General features: G+C 39.3%; 2 protein-coding genes across 2 annotated transcripts; both read right to left on the reverse strand.

Annotated features, from left to right (window-relative positions):
* Positions 1–1,192: 1,192 nt before the first annotated feature.
* Positions 1,193–12,085, reverse strand: slc35g1 (solute carrier family 35 member G1). The gene is made up of 5 exons (XM_020642759.3): positions 11,559–12,085; positions 9,675–9,855; positions 7,937–8,071; positions 6,938–7,134; positions 1,193–5,482 (listed from the first exon to the last, which is right to left on the reverse strand). Exons 1-5 carry the CDS (start codon positions 11,905–11,907, stop codon positions 5,070–5,072), a joined length of 1,275 nt encoding a protein of 424 aa, XP_020498415.1. The 5' UTR covers positions 11,908–12,085; the 3' UTR covers positions 1,193–5,069.
* A 486-nt stretch (positions 12,086–12,571) lies between these two features.
* Positions 12,572–23,447, reverse strand: lgi1b (leucine-rich, glioma inactivated 1b). The gene is made up of 10 exons (XM_020642756.3): positions 22,828–23,447; positions 22,617–22,688; positions 21,126–21,197; positions 20,374–20,445; positions 18,539–18,610; positions 17,623–17,792; positions 17,280–17,444; positions 16,420–16,640; positions 15,170–15,416; positions 12,572–14,615 (listed from the first exon to the last, which is right to left on the reverse strand). Exons 1-10 carry the CDS (start codon positions 23,010–23,012, stop codon positions 14,266–14,268), a joined length of 1,626 nt encoding a protein of 541 aa, XP_020498412.1. The 5' UTR covers positions 23,013–23,447; the 3' UTR covers positions 12,572–14,265.
* Positions 23,448–24,584: the final 1,137 nt, after the last annotated feature.

Consider the following 24,584-nt stretch of genomic DNA (forward strand, 5'->3'; position numbering starts at 1 on the left):
TAAAACTGTTATTATTGGTAAATGTTTCTTCTTGGCACAATATGACCCTGAACAATAAAAGTATAGTGTGTATAGATAATAATGCTGTATAGATATAGAATGGATTTGAATTCTTTGGGAGTTGAAACATCAGAAGGAAAATTTAGAACTGAAAGTGTTCCATTTTTGTGCAAGATATCCCAACCTTCAAGTTCCGCTCTATTACAAAGAACTGCTTTGTTCTCGTTCAGCTTCTTCACACTTGATTGAGCTGAGTTGCTCAGCTGAAGAATTACCCAGCAGCCGTGCCCTGATCCAAAGTAAAGTTTATCTGCATGTAGTAAGCCCTCCATGGAAGGTACAGGCCCTTTGGTTTGGAACGATATAGGTGATATTGCAACACAATGACCTGCAGCCTTTCTGCACGGATGTACAATGCCTCTTATACTGTGTTGTTTACAAACAAAGGGTAAATAAACAAAAGGACAAATAACCTGTATGCATGCATGCACACACACACAAACAAACAATGGTTTCAATCCCATTTAGCCAAGTGCTATTCTGAGCACTCGTGTTAAACAGCTATCTGACTCAGTGCTTCTATGGACATGGAGCCTTGTTTGTACTATCGTCACCTATTGAACCATGAGTAACCCCATGACCGAGGACAAACATGCTTCTACACAGGGATTTGTTCCACACGTTTCAGTCATGTGAGACAGAAACAATGATTCCTCAAGGATTTATAAAAAAATAAATAAAACAGACAGTGGGGAAACAACTTGTGACAGTCGCTGCCCTATACCTTTAATAGTCAGGCTTCTCGCAGAGGCTCTGCTTGTCAACAGGCAAGGCAGGCAACTGCTTTGGGGGGGCCCCCCCAACAGACCCTAGGCTTTTACTAATGTTCTGTGTCCCTTGTTCCTTCAGAGGAATCAGCTAGCCAGATTCCCAGCACCTGAGTTTGGTGCTCTCAGGGCCCAACCCCCAGTGTGGCTCTCTCTCTCTCTCTCTCTTTCTCTCGTTCCACCTGGACTCATCCCAAACATCCACATTCACACTACTGACTCTACTGACAGACACACTCCATGTTTGCAGTTATATAATAATTATTACTTAAGAATTAAATCGTGTACTTCCCATATTAGTCATAGCTCTTGAGCCCAGTTATGACAAACTGTTGAAGTAGCGCCACAGACAAAGAAAGACAAGAAACTCTTATAGAATTTATTATCAAATCATAATATACCAAATATAGTTCATCACTATGCAGAAATATATACATCTTATAGAATATACTGATGTAATACAGTACAGAAATAGTCAAATAAATACTATTTAAGCATAGTTTAAAACCCTAAATAACAGCTTCATTAGGTTTGTAAGGCTTAGAGGTCCTGAAAGAAATGTTAACAATCTGAAGGAAATACATCACATTGTGCTTACGTTAAATACAATTCTGATCAGAAAAAAATGTCGAAGCAAAGCAAACAAGGAGAACATCAAATAAGCCTCCAAAGACGTGAACTATTTAACAATGGTTGCAAAAAGTCACTGCGCCTTTAAATCAATTCTACACTAAAGGGATCACATGTATCAGGCCAATTGTTTTCTATTTTCAAAATCTGACATCTCTCAGATTCATAATCTTGCATGGTGTGTTTTACATATTTATTGTACCCTTTAAAATCCAGTGGGTGTGATCAGAATCTGCAGAACCAAATGCCAATTTAAATTAAATACTGCTTTTGTAAAATATTAAGCATTTGTTTGGTGATGAATGCACCAGTTTAAACCACTGCAACAAAAAAAGACTCTCATAAGAGAGAGCTTATCCAGCACTGAAAGGAACATTGCTTTTCATATCTCACACATTGTGACCATTTTCAATCAAGGTGTTCTTCAGAGTGTCTAAGGTATCCTTCATAAAGACGATTAAAATGATCCAAAAAATAAAGAATACAAGCAAAAATGAGTGGTAAATAAAAGGTTTCACATGAGACTGTAAAATAAAACAAAAACGTGTGTGCAAACTCAGGGTTCAGTTTGTGGTGATATAGATTTCCCTTAATAAAAGAGAAAGCTCAAATTGGAGGGGCGGGGGGGGGGGAGGGGTCTGAGGATGGAACCACACAGTTCTTAACAGGTGGATCAATAACAGAAACAGCGGCATGTGAAGAACAGAAGGGAAGAAACCGCAGGATATTAAATTGTTCAGTCTCGCAGCAGTAATTGCCTTTCTTTTTTTCAGCAACATTGCACCCAACTAAACATTTCTTCAACAGCCGTGATGAGACTTCATCAGTCTTGACAGCAGGAAACTCAATGGTAAATGTTAAAAAATACTGCACGAGTTTTACAAGACACAAAGCAGAAGAGAACAAGCCGGCTGCTGTGCTAGAAAGCAACATGGGTGGAAACAAGGGTATGTTTGGGGGGGTTTTCAACGAGTAATAACACTACAGCAGAGTAAACAGGTAGACATGCTACCTTATAGTACCTAAAGGGTGAAACACAGTATTGCTTTTAGCTCAAGATCCAATGTCTTTTGGCCTAAACGTATTTCAACAATATGCTAGCCAAGAGTGACCTTGGTTGCCATTTTTTTTTTCCACTGAAAAAAAGAGGATCACTTCAAAGGAGAACTTTTTTCTTCTGCAAGATATTTATCGAGGTTCCCGAAAGTTAGGGATAATAAATGGTTTAAACCTTCATTTTAATGACTGTCAGGGATTTCACACGTGAACAGTGTGCTTTAGACCTTTGTTTCAGTACAGTTTTATGTGTTGATAATCTGGGCTTTCTTCTCTGACATCTTCTCCTTGAACAGTTTTCAAGATGCCATCTTTCCATGCTTGTATGACACTCCGGATCTGTGATTAAAAAGAGGAAAATACTTGTGCCAAGCATGGCCACTCTTGGCTTCTATACAATGCTTGCTATTTAGGACTCGTATTTAGTCTCTCTTTTTGTTGTTTTTGCTGAATGTTTAACTCATCCACAAAGCCCAAATGTCTGTTTTCACCACCATGACAATCAGACACAGCCGTTAACACAGATCCACTCATGCATGAATCACAGATGCCCGTCTGACGCGAACACAAAAACCATGCTACTGTTTTTTGCTGCTAACACCTCGATCTCAGCCTTCTAGTTAGATCACAAAGTGTGACAGGTACATCACTATTCATCTGTGCGCTGCAGAGTTCATTTTGCAAAATCCTGCAGAGTTTTGATGAGGCTGCACCACTCGTCTTTCTTCCTCGGGTGCTTGCATTAATTGAGCGGGCTATCATCTTTCAATCCCTGAAGCTTTCTTTGTGTGCAGCTTTTGTATGATGATAGGTTCATTTGTTGAATAACAGTGGCAGGTCATTGACGCCTTTTCTCCCCTCAAGCAAAGACAAAGTGCAAACAACACCCCCCCCCCACCACCCTCTGAGCATGGTATTTATAGACTCCCAAAATCACTTGTAGGATACTTTTCTCTGAGATGATAAGAAGTGCTAGGCAACATGAGAGAGTTGACGCCTCCCGAGGCGATGAAGATATCAGCGTGGCCTTGGCGGGGGGTACGGGGTGTATCATGTCGCAGGTGCCTCATAAAAAACAAAGAAGACTTTATGTTTGATGTTTGATGTTTGATAATTATAGTCATTCCTTTGAGTTTTTTCTTTAACGTAACCTACTTCATATTCATATGCACCATCACCCCTGAGATGTGCAACTGAGCGAGATGCTGGTTACTGAGAACTAAGGGGAGTTGGAAATGAAAGTTCCCTACTTAAGGCACTTCAGGATTATGTGAAATGATTGGCCATAATGTATACAAGCTCATTATGTTTAATTTAAAAGACAGGAGGGATGGCAGAAGAACAATGACATCAAAATTCAGTTTATATCAAATGAATATTTTTACAATTTGGGTATGTACATGAGTTATTTTATATAAACTTCTTACTAAATCTGGCGGAGGTGCATTTAGTCACCGTGGTGGCGATTTGTGGAACAAACTGCCTGCTGACCTGAGGTCTATAGAAACTTTTATTTCTTTGAGGAGCAGTCTAAAAATATTGCTTTTCTCTCCTGCCTTTGGCTGCTAGTTTATTGTTGTGTGTGTGTGTGTGTGTGTGTGTGTGTGTGTGTGTGTGTGTGTGTGTACATATGTACGGTTAGTAAATAGTGTGTGCGCTCTAATAGAAACAGGTATGTGTTGTTGGGGCAGGGTCCTTTTTTAAATGTGTTTGTTTGTGTCTCATGTAGAGCACATTGAGTTTACATTTGTATGAAATGTGATATACCAAAAAAGTTGAATTGAATTGAATTCTAAAGCAGTTAGGCAAGAGATCCCTGAGAGAATCATACAGCATGTTTTCAAGTAAAACTTCATTTAGGAACTTCATATTCAACTTCAACATTTCTTTTTGTTGACTCCAGTTTTTTAAATGACACAAAAAACAATGTGGCTACTATTGTCAGCACCGTTAATATATATGTATATATATATATATATATATATATATATATATTTGCTTCTGACCTCTTTAAAAGTGCCTAGAAGTTAGCACTCTAAAATGAAATCTGTAGTTTAAGATTTACAGTTTGACACAGTATACTTGGTCCCAATGCAGAAAACCTCTCTCTTTGGTTATTTAAAGTTAAAGCAAATGGGAAATTCTTCAGCAGCATTTTTGCTGTAAAAGCATGTCATTCATAGAAGAGATAAAGGGAAATCTCCGTTTTATAGGTGGTTATTTAGGTACACAGGCTCAACAGAGCAGGATATAGTTCTGCAAGGTTTTCCTCTTATTTCCTTCAAAGATGTTTCCACAGGGACAAAAAAAAAGCATAATAATAAAATACACAGCTTGATTCTCAGGAATCAATTTGTATAGAGGTACACAATTCAGTTACGAATTGAAAGCCTCGCTGATAACATCTACCTGACGATTCTTCTATATTTCTTCTGTTAAAGATCTGAAACTTTCTCACAGTTCTGTGTGTAAATAACGAGTAAAATACAGAAGAAATCAAGAACACAAGATAGAAAATGAAGAATAAATAGTAATACCAAAGTACTCTACGTTGCCTCAGCTCTTCCGAGAGTTGCTGAACCACTTCTTAAGTGCTACTCCACTAGTGCTCGCGACTACGCACAGCGCCCCGCCAAGGCTCCACCAGGTCGGTGCGCGGTTGAAGAAGATAAACTGGAAGATGAATGACAGCACCACATCGAAAGTCCTCATCAGGGCCACGGGTGCAGCCTTCTCGATCTGCAGGGCCTTTGTGAGGAAGATCTGTCCGGCGATACCCAGGACGGCGATCAGCACCAGGATCCAGCGATCACGGCCACAGAACGGGATCTTCCACTCCCCAAGGATGGTTACGGTGATGACGCACTCGATGAAGCCGATGACAGCGTAGTACCAGACAGAGAGGTAGTAATGGACGCTCTTCCCGATCTTTCGAAGGACAACAAATGTAAAAGCAGCTCCAATAGCTCCTATAAATAAAATGTCAAAAAATAAATAGATTAAACTGAGTACAGAGAGGAGAAGAATATTACAAACAGGATTGATCAATAAGAAAGACGTCTGACACTTCAATTCATTGAGTTAATTAAAATTCTTGTTGGTTTGAGTTTATTCTTAAAGTTGCACTATGTAGTTTTAGTGAAAGTTGGAGAAGTGTACAGATTTTGTCGTATATGTTCATTTCCTCTATACACAAACTGTCCTCAGAGGAAAACTTGGTCCCTGGAACACTGATTGAAGATAAAATGTGACGCAAGAAGTTATGGTGACGGGCCTGCAAGAGTGAAACCATAACTCCCCTGTTAGCTTTAAGCTCCAAACAGTGTTCAACGGACCCATTTTGTCTTTGAGTAAAGTTTGTGTATTTGGTTAAGAAAATATAGCATAGAATTTTTTCACTTCTCCAACTTTCAAATTTCACCACCTAAACTCCAAAGTGCACCTTTATAAAATAATTATTCTTAAATATTTCTCTTAAGTGGCAGCATCAAAATGATCCCTCTCGTCAATGGCAAAACGCAATTAAGACACTTGTGTTGCCCGCCCTGCTTTGGTCTCTGTAGCTGATGAAAAATCAGAAAAGACACGCACATCCCTAAGTGGAGGAGAATGTTCCGAGCCAACGCGCTTTTCCTAAGACTTCTACGTCACTTGTTAATAAATCTTTTCAACAGGAGCTTCCGGGCGTGAGAATCTTTTGCGCTTCTTTTCATGCAAAGTTGCATTCAGCATTTTTAATGTCTGCGGGGAACACAAGGGTTTAATGGGCTGGGAGATCACTCCAGTGAGTCCTATCAGTTGTAGTGTTGTTCGGTTAAGTTTTTAAATTGCACTGCAAAAAAACAACAAAGTGAGAACTCCCATTTCATTTGTCATTTCATTCGGAGACCCTTGGGGGCGCTAGAAGCTGCCTGTAGCAAGGTCTTTGAGATACGTGTTGGTATTGGTGGTTTTGAGTGAAAATGGAAGTTATCATTTATTATTGACTGAATGAGTTCAATGAATAACTTATAGTAAGGAACAAGCTGTCTTCTCCTTATGTTTTTACTACAGAGGAGTACGGAGTGCTGAGCTTTGACAAGAATAAGACAGATGCAAAGAGATCAGGGATGACCTTGACCTTTGACCACAAAAATCCAATCAGTTAATCCGTGACTCACAGGATCTTCTTATGGTTGGTCATGAAGAAGCTCTTAGCTCTGCAGAAACAGCATTCAGTTTTTGCCTGGGTTATTTGATAAATCAAAGCAGCTACAGCTAAGTATACTTGTTAGGGATGATAATGACACTTACTTACTGCCAGATTGTGTTAAGCTATAAATCATCAACATGATACTTCTTTTCTGTATTACTTAAGTTATGGTCAACAAAACTTCACTGCTTTTTGAGCGCTTCATGAAATAGAACAGAGGAATCTTTTTCACCTGCAAATGCAGCAATGGTCCCCTTGAGGTGGTTACTGTAGTTTCCTTCAATTCCATTTGGATCCTCGCCAAAAATAAATGGCGGTCGAGCGATGAGGATGACTCCGGTCAGGGTAAATAGAGTGAAGACACAGTCCCAGATTGTACACCGCTCCTTTAGGAAGATCCAGGCCAGGAGGGAGGTGAAGACTGGATTACTGAAACGAAAGGGAACAAGGAAAGCAAGGTATGAATGGAGGTATGTGTGGTGGAATTTCTGTAGTTATTTAGATTATAATGTACAGATGTCATTAGGTTTATTCACTGTTCTCTAGTGTCAGTCAGTCCTGACAGAGTTCAGCTGTTATTAGAACACCAAGTACAGCTTAGAGAGTGTCAACTGTTCTGCAAGGATGTTTGGTAGACTTGTTGTCTGCTCCAGTGTTATTGACGTCACAGATTAGTCTAGGTGGGTCAATGTGACACGACCCTGATAAAGGTAATGTCTTTTAGGATATTTGCGATGCCTTTCGAAAAGTTCTGCAGTTGTGATGGAGCAAGAAACGAGTACAGAAGTGTGATGTTGAAACATGCCCCCTTTATACATACTCTTTTTATGTATAAACTTTCATCAACGTAAGCCATCTGAGTCAACTGAGTTTTATTGTATGGAGTCAAGTCTTAATAATTTCCTCAACAGTATGATGTTTTAAAAAAAATAAATAGAGGGAATTTGAGGGCCAACAGGTTTAATCTCATCGGATTTGTCTCATATTAGATATCTCGCTCTATTAAAATCCCTTCCAGCAGATCTTTAATGAATTACTGCCGGGATATGAGGGGGGAGCGATAATTGAGAGTAATGAAGAAACAGAGATAAGGGAGAGGAAAGAAAGAGAACAAGAGGGAGATTAACAGAAAAAGGTGAAAGTTGTAGAAATCAGGCAGGACAGAACATATTTGTAATGATACTCTAATGTCTGCTAATCCACAACCAATTACATTCTTCCCCACTCTCACCTGAACATGATGACCGTGGCATCTGCAAGCGGCATCTGCTGAACTGCATAGTAGAGCAAGATCATGGCGTTGGATCCAATGAAACCCCGAAGCACCAGATATATACGTTTATCCCTTGGACCGAGGAAACCTGTCCTGGAGGAGAGGAGATACGAGGATGATGGATGAATGAAAGACAGGATGGATGGATGATTGGACTCAGTGATAGAGGAAGTTATACACGGAATTCCTCCGAAATATTTGGCATCAATGAGTGAGCTGGAGGAAGACAAATGATCGGACGGCTGGAGAGACAGATGGGTAGATCTAGGTCATGTGAAGATGACAGTGACGGATTGATGAAAGTGATGTTGGGGCTGAAAGGAGAGGCGGTGATGAATTGATGAAAAAAAAAAAAAAAAAAAGGAGGAGGAATGTAAAGGACATATGGGTGTATGGACGAATAGGTAAACAAATGAATAGAAGAACTGGGGAAGTCTTTGAGAGTTAGGTTTATTTTGATTCTTGAGATAAAATTTTGGTTCTTAAGTCAATTTGTTTTCGCTGTTCAAAAAACAAAGCGTTTGTAGTTTTTAATCTCCAAAGATGAAGTGAATCAAAGCAAGCTAGCGCAATAAATGCACTGAGTACAATTGGTATAAGATGCAATATTTTATCATATCTTCCTTCCCTTAGCACATCTGGTATGTGTTTTTTTGTTGTTGTTGTTTTCTGAGGGTGAGCAAGTTATTGCAATAGAGCCCAACCGATTAATTGGCCAGCCGATACTATCAGCCGATACTATCAGCCGATATTAGCGTATCCAGTGACTTTTGTAATAGGCAAATTTTATCACTGGGTGCAACTTTTGAATGTCTTTTTGTGTTTTATTGTTGATATGTGCTGGTTTTTTCTGATACCATTTTAGTTTATTTCTAATAATTCCCTAATCTTTTAGTTTTAGTGCCCTTGGATTAAAAAAATCAGATGAAAACTTCATATGTGGCCGCACTTTGGTGCAGTGGTAAGCACTGTCACCTCAAAGCAAAAAGGCTTCTGGTTGAACTCCCCGTCGTACACGGCCCCTCCCCTGTGTGGAGTCAGATCAGCCAAACCTCTAATTATCTAAATGCCTTATCCTTCATAAAATCTTAACACACAAGTTATAGAGTATACTGTATACGGTTATGTGCCAAAAAGAAATGTACTATTCGGGCCAAAACCATTTTTGTTACCAGGCTGTAAACACATTAATTTCTGATGTCATTTTATCACGGGTTTTAAGGGGACTTCTGACTCTCACTCTTGTAGGAGTGGGACAGGAGGAACAGCAGTTTTTTTTGCACTTGACAGGTTGACAGGAAGCTTTAGAAAAACCTTCCCAACAGCCGACACTTAATCAGTATCATATGTTTGCCATCAACAAGACAAAAGGGAATGATACATGTCTCTTACAGTATTTTGACAACTTTAACTTGTTTGAGCAGCGACTCTGTGTTAAGCCAAAATAACTGCCTATGAATTGAGTGACGAGGCACAAACACAAATGCAGAAAAACTAGCAGGGATCTGCAGATCTTTGCTTTGTTTTTTTTAGTTAATCCAATCATAACATATAAATCATTGTTTATTATTACTGTATGTATTACCATAGCCTTAATTATATCATGTATGGTTTATATCACATTTGTACCAGGGATTAAAGTTTGACTGTTAAACGATGTAAACCTAAATGTTGGGAGTGTCTTCATGATGCTTACTTGCTGTAGATGAGTAACGGCATAGTAAAGATCATCTGGAAGAAGCAGCGTATGGCACTGATCTCTACGGCGTGGACTCCCTGGATGGTTTTCACCAACAGGGCAATGATGGAGAAAAAAACTGTGGACAGGAAAGCGTAGAACAAACCAATACCTGGACATCTCTTTTGTTTCTCTGAGCCTGTGCAAACAAAAAAGGAGGAGAGAATCACAGATTAGGGTCAAAGGAAGGCTGTCATTTCTTAACATGTTGCTTATCTTGTAGCGCTTATGTTGACACAGTGACTACAGGGTGAAACACCGAGGCTGAGAGTCTGTTATTGAACTCTGTGTGGCCGAAATAGATATTCTGTTGAAAAATATACAAACAAAAGATCTGCAAAAGAGAGCAGCGTATTGTTTGCAAACCCTGCCTGTGGAGCAATAAACTGATATATTTGTGTAGATTAGATTTCAACCTGAGGTCACACAGGTGTCTGTCTTATGTAATAGTACACAATGTGAGGTTTCCTTTTTATCATACAGTATGTGTTTTCCTTGCCTTGCACCAAGCACAAGACCTTACCTTACCTTTATGTTTTTTTCTTAATGCAGGAACACTTTCAGATTTCAGTTCTGCCTCTAGTGTTTTATTATATTCTTACTTTAAATGTAAGACCTAGGAGAAAGGATGATTATATTTTGATTGTATATTACTGTATTAATATAACACACATTTTATTGGACAACTAAAATTAGAAGTATGTTTTGGGTTAGTATCCTTGAACAGCATCAAAGTATTCATTTAAGAGTGACAAGAAATATTTCTACTCTATAGGCTACTGCAGTTTTCAGTCTGTCTTCTTCACAAGCTCTGTTGGTCAGGTCCTTTTTTCACCAGGTACAAACATTATTAAGCAGTGCCCTACAAAATATCTCTATTATAAGCCTCTGGTATTAAAAACTAACAATAAAACAAATCCACAACATCTTATTTTTCTAAAACAGTTACAGCCAAGGATAAATACTTTTTTTTTTGCTATTGTGCAACTGCTACTTGAACTGGGTTGTTGGGCAAATATAAACAGATTACCATTAAAGCTATAGTGGACAAGTTTAGATTGAATTTAAAAGATTGAGAATTACAAAAAATGCTACTTTGAGGTGGCCCTTGGCTGTGAGTTAAAAGTGCACAGTCATCCATCCTCTTTAAGGGTGATGCAAATGTTAAGCTGTCTTACAGCAGTTTATCTTTATGGGCTACAGTGGTGTCCAAACTTTTTTTCTTGCGGGCCAAAATAGTCATGAACATATTTTAGGAATATTGCTCAGCCCTTGCTAACATGAAATAGAAAAATAAGAAAATGTGCCAATCTTAAACGAGGCGTCGAAGTCACGGACCGCAAAAAATCCCCTCAAGGGCCGCAAATGGCCCTCGGGTCGCACTTTGGACACCCCTGGACTACAGACTTAGGCTCGTTAGAAAACCGTGTTGTTGATATCTAGGCTACAATTAGGCATACAAAACAATGTTAAGGGGGAAAAGTTCATCATAGTGAGACATTAAGTATATATTTAAAGATACTCAAAGATTTTATTCTGAAAGGGGAAAATAACCCAAAGGCCCCCAGCTTCGGTGTAAAGTTCCTTTAACTGGGATTTCCTTCGACTATAAAACTGGCAATAGGCTAATAGCACACACGTGATATCAGCTCTAGTGATAAATGACGTTTCACAGTTAGATAACGTGAAAGCTACGCAGGAAGTAAGCTCTCTGGGTGCACCGTAGATTGTAAATATTACCTCATGTTATATCTAATTGTCCTCTCGTCACAGTCCACTACCACACTTTAGTCCACAGTTTGATTACGCAATTAAAGAAAACAAGCGCGTGCGAGCCTATACCTTCACGTGCGCTTTCTTCTCGGGGTGCGGGCTCGTTTCTGACGCAAAAAGCCGGTGGGCATAATCGTTTCTTCTTCTTGCTGCCTTCCTGTGAATTTTCACTTCCCCTCTCTTCTTCTTCCTCCTCCTTCTCCTCCTCAGCAGCAGCAGCATCATCGTCGTCGTAACCGCGACAGTTACTTCGCAGGTGAATCGTCTCCGTTGTGCGTTCGTCATCGCCGCTCTCGCCGTGGTCGTCGTCGTCGCCGCCGCCGTTTCTGCCATGGTTGTCAACTTTGTGAAACACTACAGTAATGTCGTCCTCTACGGTTAAAGCCCGCTCGTGTGTACAGTTGTTACAGTCGCCCATAGTAAGATGTGACGGCGGAGCGACAGCATGCCTTGGACAGAGTACAGTCCGCCTTCTTTGGTGCCCTGGGTGACTGAGAAAAGACAAGGTTAATGTCTATCCTTGGTAGCGGAATTACAATCCCCCCATGCGGTAGTTACTTCACCCACAGGGGGGCAGAACTGATCCCAAACTAACCCTGCTGGATAGTTAAAACACGACGCCCATTTCGAGGGGAGGCAGTGGGGATTTGAACCATTAAAAATGAATATATAAGTCTGTAAAAGCAAAAAAACTAATGGACCATAATGGTTTTGGATACATTTAATATAGCCTGAATGATATTGGAATTTGTTTGTGAAATTATTTCCTGGAGGCAATTATTCTTTTGCTCTTACTGTTGGATTTTAGGCTCATATTAATTCACTTTCTACTATTTCATTTTTCATTCTTGGCCTACTTCTAACCGCACAAGTGGGATGCCAGCAATACGCCAAATGCACTTACTGCACTGAGCTTTAAATACGGTCTTCTTTTTATAATGACTCGCACAGAAAAAGTTTATGAAGCCAAGAAAAACAATTGCATTTTAAAAACTATCTCCAACACAAATCTTGATTATTTCCTTATGGTATTAAAAATAAAATGTCACCACCAATTTAACAGAAACAACAATGGAACTATATGATGTTGCATTTTAGTATTTTATTAATGTACATAAAATACAATTACCAATATGACAAAGAAACAGCTAAAAACCTCTATCACTACCTAACTATAATACACTGACACAAGTTAGCATAAACTAATTAACCATAGTAGCATGTTACGACCCCAAAAGAGGTGATCTCTAATTGTCTTTGTTGTACCTACACAGCGTTATGTCTTCAAAACATAAAACACCAAGTGTGGTCCCATCTACATACAAAAGCGATATATAAATTACTTTACACAGTGTCATAAAAACGTAAACATTATATTTGGCAAATTGTTGTCAGTGAAGGTGTTAGTTGTTATCAGAACTGTGTCTCTTTTGTGTCAGAGTAAGAGGAGTGTGTGTGTGTGTGTGTGTGTAAAAGCACAGATGCTAGGTGCTGCACAGTGGTTGGCTTTTTAGTTGTGGAGTGAAGACAACAATGGTTTTGTCAATGAGGGAGAAAAGGGGCAAGAGTGCAGTGAAAAAGGTGACACAGTGGGACGCTTCTAGCTGGTCTTTCATCAGGATTCAACACTGGTGGAGTCAGTGTCATGCATGCAGTCTTGCTCAACCGATGGGCCATAGAGTAGAAAGGATAGAGGCGTTTTCTTGTGTAACTTTTTGTGTTTTGTTTCTTAAATTTATACACTAGGATCATCATTTTCAAGAAATGAAAAAGTAATCATAATAACTGATGGAACACAGGTGAAACTGCTGCCAAAGTGCCCTTTAGGAGGACATCATTCTCCAGAAGTAGCTCTGTCTCTCCTGGTTTGAAGTTCACACAGCACTGCTGCTGTTTTGATATCACATAAGTTTGATTGTATTTTAATTTAAAAAGACATTTGTAAGGTGGTTCGTGATTAAGGTATCAAAACAATTGGCCCGATTTGATACCTGGGACAAAAATGCGTAAATGTTCAAATTTGGTCCCTATAATAAATACAAAGTAAGACGTTCCTTCATTGACCATCCCATTAGTTTTACACATGTTCCATGGTTCCATTCCATCCTTATCTCTTGCAATGGCATGTCACTCTGAAGTCAAATTTCCTGAGGTGCTTATTAAAATCAGAGAAGACTTGCAGGACTTTTTTTTCTAGAGTCTATCCAGTTAGTTTGCCCTATTATATTCAGAAGTATTTTTCACCCTATTTTCCTACACTATAATGTTCCTATTACCACTACCAAAGTCAAAATGGAATCATTACTATACAGTAGAAATAAAAACACTGTACTGAGATATATACAGTATGTGTTGTAACTGCAAGGGCACCTGCAGGGTGAATACACGTTTCATAGCTTGTTGTCCTTAAAGATAGTCAGTTCGCACTCTGAGTGGAATTGGGTTTATCAAATGCAGAATAATCCCCCATATCTTAAAGAATAAAGATGAAATTAAAGAAATTTATCAAAATAAAGTAGTTGGACATATATTCAGTAGCGTGAAAATAGTCAAAGGCAACAAAATAATCCCAATGATGATAACCAATGTAAGAATTCCAACCAATAAGGGTATAGATTGTATTCATGATACCTTTTCCTTGAAACATCCTTATTTTAAAGTTAGTTGGGAATTGCTGGTGCATTTCTAATGTGACTTTGGAGTTCAATTCAAAATCACAGAAAATTTTTTTTTTTGAATGGCAACGTTAACCCATCCCTACAAATTGATAAGGGGTTTAATTACTCAAATCAATCATGAGATGCTCGTATATTTGAGTTTTTCCCTTGAAGCTGGACGCAAGCAGGAACACTCGGTCGTCAATGGAAACCATAGAAAATGCCCGAGGCGCCTGGATATTCAGCTCCTGGGATGGGACAAACTGGCTCCTCTTGCTGTCCCATTGGTAGACCTGCGTCAGTGAATAATCGCTACCCAAGATGGCGTACTGCCAGTTGCCGATGGAGACAGGCTGGAACACCATGGAGCCGCGGGAAGGAAATGTCTGGACCTCTTTGAACATGGCGCCGTCCCAGCGCATCACCTTGGAGTCCCCGATGAATCTTGTCAGGCATATAAACAGCTCACCTTTGAAAAGATTCAAGAGACTGTTTAGCTCTCACATTCAGCTACTTCAATCTGAATCTAAATAGGAAAAGCTGGGGGGAAAAAAAACAGTTTACATAACTCCAAAATAATTCACATCTTGTTATGAATTGCTACTTCAAAAATGCTCCATAATAGATAAGCTTTCTGTTTTGAAAGAAAAAAATGGTAAGAACATTTGACAGTAATAAAATATGTGCAGGTTTATTTGGCAGTGAACGGTGACAATTACTCTTACCACCTTCAAAGTAAATGCCTCTGAAATGCAGAGCAACGAGGAGCTTAAGTGTAATAAATTAACTGCAAGTTAAAGAGCGTGAGTCATAAATCCTTTTATTAAATTAACTGAATGTTTGGCCATGGATCAAAGTCCACTGTTAATCAAACTGCACACCCAAGAATTTTTGCATCAAACAATGAATAATGGTCTTCGTCTTCAGCAAATGTACTGTATGCTATGTCAGGGACAAATTCTTCGAAACATCTGATACTGAAATGTCTTAAATATAAAATGTGTGTACAGCTGCAGCCCTAACCTTTGACCTGGAAGTGTTTGACGGCGAAGACATCCTCCATGTCGGGTATGTCCGTCCTGGGATCAAACTGTTTCTGGCTCCTGTTCCATTGGTAGACTACAGGCCTCTGGGAGCTGCTGGACAAGATCAGGTGGGCTTTGTTGGAGATCTCCAAATATTCTACATCTGTGTCGCGGTACCACGGGTGGAGGGATTGCTGGGAGTAGAAGCCGTTACCGTTCCATTTGTACACTGTTGTTGAGCCGGCCTATGAGAGGAGGAAGCACATAAAGTCTTACTGCAACCAACTGATAAATAAGATCTAAAAAGTCTGAAGAAGAATTACATTTGACAAGTAATTGACCAATAAATTGCAAATTTAGTACAAGTGTGTGCGTGCTTGTATGTTTGCCTGAGTGTCCCTGAGCATATGTTAGAGCATATGTGAACATTTAGCAGTGCCAGGGTAATCAGCAGCTGTAAACTGACATGCTGCAGAGAAAGACACCAGAGGGAAGAAAATGCTAACATGGTGGGAGGAGTGGTTTAGAGGAGCAGTGTGTATACAGTGGCTGGATACAATAACAGAAACACATGCGCCACATAAAGAGATCAGTCGGGCTGCTCCTATGAGATAATGATTTGGGCTGTTGACCTGCAGATTGTCAGTTGCATCTCTGTATTTAGGTTCTTCTACAGAGCAGGAGCAACAGCAAGAATAGAACGATCTGCAGTGGCATCTTCCTCTACAAAACAAATAGATCCTGCTAAGATTAATCCTTTTTTAAGCTTTTTGTTTATTTCTCTGAAGCTCTTTTTGCAGGGCCGAGCTGATGCTTGCTTATTTAGGTCTGCAGCTTGTTCTTATCTACGTGTCGTGCTGGCCATTATTTATTTTTACAGACAAATTCGCAAAGCTCTCCTTTTGCCAAATCAAGTGGACGCAGTCATTAAAAACAAGCAGTTTCTTGTTTAAAATCAGTTTCACTCTGCTTTGCTGGCTGATAGCCAAGCTGCCTCAAATTTAGCATCACAAGCTAACTACTGTATAATCCATTATGTGGTTCAATTATATAGTTAGAAAAGATGGTGTTGTAATGTAGCCTTACAAGGAAATATAGACTATTGTACGCTGATAAAGGAGTGCGGTTTGGTCATCATAAGCAATTTGAAGACATGTTCAATCCTTGTAATCAGACAATAATAAAAAATGTTGGTGTGAATGTTTTGATTCAATGCTTTTGAGTTTTGGTAAAGCAAGATTTGCCAACCTTAGAGCTGTCTGCAATGACAAAGAAAGACTCTCCATCGATTATGAACGTCTCAATGTCGTTGGGTTTGCGAATCTTGAGGATGTCAATGTCCTGGATCTTGATGAACTTGTTGGCAGAGATGTCGCGTTTGTAGATGTGCGAGCCTCCAAACAACTGAGCCACTATGACAAAGAGGTGGTTGTCAATCACCATGGGCTTACAGACCACAGTGGAGGTGCCTGCATGATAGAAGAGAAGGCAAAAAATCAAGGACATGTTATAAACATGGGTTAGTCAATCATTATCAATATGTATTTTTTAATAGACAACATTGGGAAGGACTTTCAAACTAGGAAAATACACCTTTATGCAGACAACATAGTTATATACTTAGGTGCACTTTTCAATAATTACAGATAGCTTTTCAACAGTTTATTTAAGTGGTCTATAATACTAAGGTCACCAAATGTATGACTCATCACAACAATTAGGTAGTATAAATATCAGCACTTTGAATTGGGGGCTGTATTGAAAACACGTCATAGTGTTGGTATTGTTTGGATAACAGACTTTCTTTCAATGACACATTGACATCTAAAAATTAAGTAACTGAAATTAAGAATACATTTGTCATTTTCAAACTACTTTTTGTCTTAGCTAGTAATACAACTTGTGTTGTGCTAAAGACTTGTCTGGATATAGTCTTCCAGCTTTCTTTTTGTATACCATAAAGAGCACCTCACCACATCTGACACAATACAGTTCATTCATTCATGCCCCTATTAATAATTCCACAGTGGCATTTCAGGAGGAACATATTTATGCCGGCCTTCTCCACAACAACAACAAAGCTGCTGCTTACTTTTTCATGAACTCACTTTCAATGGTGTCATAGGTTCTAAAGGTCATCTCAACATGATCCCATTCCAGGAAGCTGCACGTCCCAGCAAACGGTTGAGCAAACACAACAAACTGATCCATACCGAAGGTGAAGGCCTCCACCGAAATGGACTCAAACTTCAGGGACTGATAGGAGGCGAACTCTGAAAAAAGATGACATCATAGTCAATTTTGACTTATCCTTAAATAATGATTTTATATTGATACGTCTTCTGTGAGAAAGATGGGAATATAACCTTTAAGCAGCCCTTTCTTTATTAGATTTCATAGATTTAGCTTTTGTATCTTCTATTATGCTTCTATGACTCAGAAAGAAAATACCTGATGTGATGCAGTCAAAAGAGTGTGGCAGCAGATCATTGAGCAGCTTCCCCTGGTGGATGGGTGGGCCGCTGCAGTGGATCTGGTCCAGGGTGGCATTAGTGTTATGCATCCATTCCACCAACCACTTCAGCTTGCAGTCGCATATGAGGTTATTGCCTCGTAGATCCCTATGTGCATGATCAATGCATTTGCTCAGACATCATTACACTAATATCTAACATGAGTCTTAAGCTTTTTGTTTCCTGTTCTGTGTCTGCTTCCTGTTCTATTATCTGTCTCTCCTGTCCTTTGGCTGCACTTTGGGTTGAAGCCAGAAAAGCCACAACAAGTGTCCTGTCCCCTAAGTAGTCTGTGCTTGTCGCCTACTCCCAGTCTGAATTGCTGTCGACCTTGGTTGTGTGTACAGAATCACTGTAGCCTGCATTATTCTGCCTGATTGTTGCAGTCTAAAGCCAGAATCTATTTATTTTCTCTGTAATTCACTATTTTACTCAGACATTCTCGCACTTATTATCCCCGTCTTCATTTCAGGACATAGCTTCTTGTAAAATCTTGTTTTTTCCCCTAACTTTTCATACTTTTTATCTCCGCATTTTTCCTCTTTTATTTCCTTTATCTGATGTCCCTCATCCTTCCTTTTAATCACCATGCGCTTATAAAATTATTCATATATTTAATCACAGTTTTAGGAAAGAAAAAGAAAGACAGAGATGCCTCCTAACCCCTCCCCAATGAAAGTCTCTGTAGTACCATAAAGTGTGGCATTTCATTTGATACAACGTTTTCTACTTCAAATAGTAGTTTATCTATAAAAAATAACCTTACATAAATCCACAAATATGTCTGCAGAGGAAACTGATCAACTAAATGGTTGTTAGATGTTTCAGCCAGACATGAGACAAACTATACTCACACTTTGGTCAAAGCATCCATGCCCTTGAAGACATCTTTGGGCAGCGTCTCAAGGTTGTTGTAAGCCAGACTCCTAATCAGCACAGAGAGGAAATCATACACAAAGTGATTGAATTAGACTGCCTCTCTGCATATAATTGACTTTGGGTCGGGACACTGTCTGTCTAGTCATTATAGTGGCTTTTCAATTCTTCTGTTTGCCAGCTTGTCTTCAGAAGGAGAAAAGTGAACAAAATACCAAAATTTAAGTCTGCCCTGTGCTTTTCTGATAACAATAATGAGACAACTGGCTCCAGTGTGAAATAGAAACAGAAATGAAAGAAGGGCAATTACATTTCATACAGGGAAAGAATGCCATTTATGAAAAGCCAGTTTTATCCAACACACAAACCTCCTCTTTAAGACTGCCATGTGGATGACATTGTAAAAGGAAAGTTTAAATGAACCCACCAAAGCTGGCCTTGTTAGGTAGAACTTTAAGAGAATAAACTCCAAAAGAGATGTGAGGAATGTCAGCACTATTTGAATTCTGCTTTATTTATCCAAGAGTCTGTTTTCTTTGAAGAGAGAGGCCATTTTTCTAAGATTTTGTGAAAAGGTGCACTTTCTAATCATGATGTACATGAAGTAGGATTGTATGACCCCTGGTTGTGCTTATAAATAATGAAACTAGTATATGTGGCACGTTCAAAACATGCTTTCTAATGATAGATTTATCGTAAATGGTAATTTACTTTTCCATGTTTCACTTCACTATGTTTTACCACTTTATCCTTTATAATGGAGTCAAAACACTCATTATTGGCTGGTCTTTTTACAAGTATGCCATTATAACATTTTCTTCCTACTTACAGCAAAGGTGCAGCTCAGCTATGATTAACCAGATAACAATCAAACTGAAAAATAACTCTTCGGTTTTCATGTGTTGTGTTGACAGATGGATCAGCAAGAATAAAAGCAATTCCTAAGGAATAAAAAAAACTGTGTTTCATCAATGTAAAATATGATTGGTGAGAGTTCAAACATTTGTGATGCTGAGCAAAAGTATGCCAGCATTCGACTTTACTGCATAAACTCTAAACGGGCTTGGAACAACCCGTCAGAGAATAGGGGACAGAGTACAGGTCACAAGGTTTAGAGTTTCAGTACAGTTATATTTAGTCTTGACCTACAGTCACTCACGTTCTCACCTATCTTTAGATTTGAAAAGCTTTGAGTGTTTACAAAAACATTGTTGGTTATCTTTTTTCTTCATCGGGAATTTGCTACTTTTATTACTCTTAATGAGTAACACTAATTAATGACGTCTTTTCTTCATACTAAAACTCTAAATACAAATACATGTCAAACTATGCATTATTTATCAGTCACACAACAGACATCATACATTTCTCAAATATAACATTACTGCTCATAACTGACATTAACTGAAAAAAGCTAAACAATTCTTTATGACAATCACAGACACTGAACAATTTCACCTTTTTTTTTAAAGTCAAAATGTGCTCTGCTGGTTCACTGAGTCACTAACATTCAGATCAGGCCTCAGCAACCTGATCCAGCTGACTGCTACAAACAGTAACCTTGTTCATCACCACTGTCAGCGGCAATTTGCCTACCTTTGCATTTCAGACACTGACGAAGTGATACAGAGTAGAAAAAGTGGAATTGATGCTCAGGTTTTATGTTAATACAACGTGAATACTAATATCCCATTACCACAGAGAAAGGAGAATGTGAAATATGGCTGTGCAGATCATTGATTCTAAAAAAGGGGGAAAAAACAAGTATACCAAGAATTTGAAAAATAGAAAGGAATACAAGGAAGATACTTACAGATGTATCAGAGCTTTCAGGCCTCGAAAAGCAAAAGGGGATATCGATGAAATTATGTTGTTTTCAATAAATCTGTGGATTAAAAAAAAGGTTAACAATCACATGCAAATATACGATACATTTTGACACTGATAATGGGAATCATATCCTAACTTTCTGCAGGTTCTCTCCAGTTATAGAGTTGTATAATGTAATACCTTCAAAGCCCCAAAAAATTATAATATGTAGCATACCCTAGGGCCTGAACAAACCGTGCTTCTGCTCGTTTTTTTTTTTTTTTTTTTTTTTTGGGGGGGGGGGGGGGGGGGGGGGGGTTGGGAAGCAGCTAAGCTCTGTCATGACCCAACATCAGCAAACGTTATAAACTCATTAGAATCATAAAGATGTAGGTTGTCCTCTCTAATCAGGCAACATAACTGTAAGCACATGTGTGGTTGAAACTTGAGTGTGTAGGGACTTGCATGCCAATTTTGCTTATTTTCTGTTAGTACGGTACTCCAATAATGGACTCATTGTTTCAGAATGCAATGCTGGACAACTAAAACAGAACATAACATTAGAAAGGATAAACTACCAGACATTTAGGAAAACTAAAACTGTAGTAAAAGTTTGAAAAGGTGTCATTGATGTTGATTGTAATGTTGTGTTTCATCAGTTCCTGTTAGCACAATACAGACAATGTGCTAATTGCTGGGATGTACAGCGTCCTGGAATGTACCAGGCTTTCATAAAGGAATGAACACATTACTTACAGATATTCAAGATGAGGTAAACCCAAGAAAGCATCCTCATCGATCAGGTCAAAGGAGTTTGCTGTGAAAAGTCTGTGAAAAAAAACAAACCAGTCGAACATTTGATTAATTTAAAGATACAGAACACTGGATTGAATTAAAGCTCCCAGGTTGTTGTTCTTGTATCATTATTGAAAATGGTGTTTTGTTGAACATTAATGTCTTTCCCATCACATTGGGGTACATGCATCCATTTATTACATATAATATATAAGTGTTAAACCGAGGAAAATAAGAACGAATGATTGGGTGTGAGAGTTACTGTAACACACAGCAACAGACTCATTCGGCATTTCTGCCCACAGCGTGTGGTTAGAGAATGAATGAAATGAATCAAACAGAGAAGCGGCAGATAACTCCTACATGTTTTCCATGAATTGAATGAAAGAGAGAAATGGATGCCTCTTCCTCCCACATGTTTCTGAGTCAACCCGTTCTGTAAGATAAGTGTACACCACTGTATCTATAGATGGAATCTTACAGTTCAAACGTGTAGGGTTTTACTTACATGAAATTTTGAACATTTTTTTTATCCTTTTTGACGGTCAAATCCCTTCTTAATCTACTGTTAAAAAAGTACTCCTTTTTAGAGCTCCAAAAAATGCCTTTATGTCTTCACACTGGACATCTTGTTTAAAATAAAAACCATCAGGCTTTTTTTCTAGCCAAGCAATCAAGCGACACTGACCCTGCACACCCTCTCTGTTGGCCACAGAGGAGCTGCATTGATTAAGTGTGTACTCTAATAGGGGTTAAGATACTCCAGGTCACCTTGGCAGTAAATAATGAGAGCAAGAAGGTGATGCTATACCCGTTCCCTTTACTGTTTAAATTCCCCATTCTTCTGCACACGGGCCTCCATGAACATTCAAACTGATTTAAACCAGGAAAACAAAAGAGAGCCCAGTTAATAGTTACCTCACTGCAAGAAATCGCTTAATAGACTCCAGTCCTACAAGATGCTTAAAAATAGATGTGTTATGTAATCTTTCTTTTTAAACCAGGATGTTTCTGTTGTTTCTAGGTGCTTTCTTTGGGGGGGGGGGGGGGGGGGAATGGGCACATTTTCATTATTTGTTTCTGCCTCTCCATATCTTGACTGCACATGCACACACACACACACAGCTTCTACACACCCTCTGCTGTTATTGTCCTGTAGCCATGTGGTGTATTGCATAATCCTGACACCATTACAGAGAATACCCCTTTAAATCTGCATATCAGACTTTAGGTAAAGAAGTCTGCTGGGGGGTGGGGTGTGTGTGTGTGTGTGTGTGTGTGTGTGTGTGTGTGTGTGTGTGTGTGTGTGTGTGTGTGTGTGTGTGTGTGTGTGTGTGTGTGTGTGTGTGTGTGTGTGTGGGGGGGGGGGGTGCTTCATTGTTTGAACACTGAGCATCTATATAGATAGATAGATATATAGATAGATAGATAGATAAATAGATAGATACTCACAGTAGTTGCAGGGCAGGCGTGTGAACAAAGCTTCCTCCTGTGATTTCATTAAATCCAGACTTGACAAAAGATCTAAATATACACAAAAGATCAAATAACAAAGATGACACCTGGATACACTGGGACATGGAGTATTTACTCAAAGCTTTTCAGACAAAACAGCGTTAAGTAATTCCCCATTGGGAGTCTGGTGGGCTGCAGAACTACTTACAGTGAAACGACATCCGATGGGAAAGTGTGAGGCACAGATCGGACGTTCTCACACAGGGCGTTATCTTTGGTGCAGGTACATCCAACGGGGCATCTGGGCTGCCTCACTCTCCTCCCGTCTGCCAGAACCAGGCTGACAGCAGCGACCCAAACCAGGAGCGTACATCCTCTGCCCGAGTATCCCATACCTGCTGTCCCGCTCGAGAATACCAACACTCCGGCACATGCAACTTCTCGGCCTGATCCTCCGGCAAAAAAATTCTTAATATGTCAGTGTCTCGTTTTGGATTTTGGAAGCTGGTGGCGTTGTGCTCTGATGCAGGCTTGTGTCTATGCCTCTTGCGTCTCAATAGGACGGCACGGGTCCAGCGGATTCGTTCAGCGAGGCGCAGGATTACAAATGCGGGACAGACGGGACATGGGAAAAAAAAAAAAAACAGAGCAGTCACATATCTATAAAATACCACAACATTTAAAAAAAAAAAAAATCTCTAAAACAAGAAAAGAATGTCTATTCCGCGATAAATGAGTTCTGTAGTCTTAATTCTGCGACCATGCAAGAAACCAAAACAATAGCAGCGTGAATTCCCGTGAGAGAGGCAAAAAAAAAAAAAGGGGGAAGAAAGAGAGAGCCGGAGGAGAGAGAGAGAGGACAGAGAGAGAGAGCCGGAGGAGAGAGAGAGAGGACAGAGAGAGAGAGAGGGGGGGGGGGGGAGGCCCCAAGGTGCGCTTTTTTAGCAGCACTGCCAGCTATTATTTATGCGCGCTTCAGAGCCGTGCATGCTTAATGGGAAAGCGGCTATTCATGAGGCTGTGTGCAAAATAGTGCACCTGCCTCACTCATTCAGAGGCTTTTCTGTCCTGCTTTGGCATAACAATGGCATCAAGTGTGAACAGAAGACTGGTTTATATAGCAGGGTTTAAGATAAACATGACACATTGATTCAGTGGTATTTTAGCAAATGTTGGATTGCTAATGGAGGACGTTCAGAAAATGGTTATCTGGACGTTATCTTTAAAAGGCCGACTTATTTGCATAATAATACTTAGCATTATAAAGATTGGCCTGTTCCTCGCAGTTTTAATGCAAATTGGCTAAATAGTCGATGATGGAGAAACACAGACCTGGATTGCGTGAATAATTCTTACTCTTTTAAAGTAACAAAGGATGAGTCATAGCCTACTCTTTAAAGCGTTGGTGTTTCTTTCTTTCTTTCTTTCTTTCCCACATTTAGGCTACTGCTTGTGTTGACTTCAGGGTCGTGGAAAAGTCACGAAACACTGCACTTCTGTTTCCAGACTGTGTGAACTTTCACTCCTGGCTGCCACCCCCCTAAAACCAAAGGAAGTTTTCCCAGAACCACATCAATACTGCAAATACAACACCCTCTTTGTTTTGCATATACAATTAAAAAGCCCCCGAGCATCCCATCTTATAATGCGATTTAGAAAAAAAATGCACCCTAAAATGTAATCCATTTAATCCTAAATTATTATTATTTTTTTTTTTTTGGCTGATGGTGAAGTCTGTTTTTGAAGGCAGTGATTTAAAAACAAATTGAAGGCGTGCTAAAGTTCGGTCTTTAAGGTGACCACCTAGACCCTAAAATGCAAAAGAGAAAAAAGACTATCACAGCCAAAATTTAAACAGCTTTATTAATCTACATTTTTTTTTTTTTTTTACATCGCCCAAAACAATACATTGACGACTCCTGAAGTTGATTCTTATTTTGGAGGGTACAAAGACTTTTTTTTCAT

This window comes from Labrus bergylta, chromosome 21 (genome assembly GCF_963930695.1).
Source record: "Labrus bergylta chromosome 21, fLabBer1.1, whole genome shotgun sequence".
Taxonomy (NCBI): domain Eukaryota; kingdom Metazoa; phylum Chordata; class Actinopteri; order Labriformes; family Labridae; genus Labrus; species Labrus bergylta.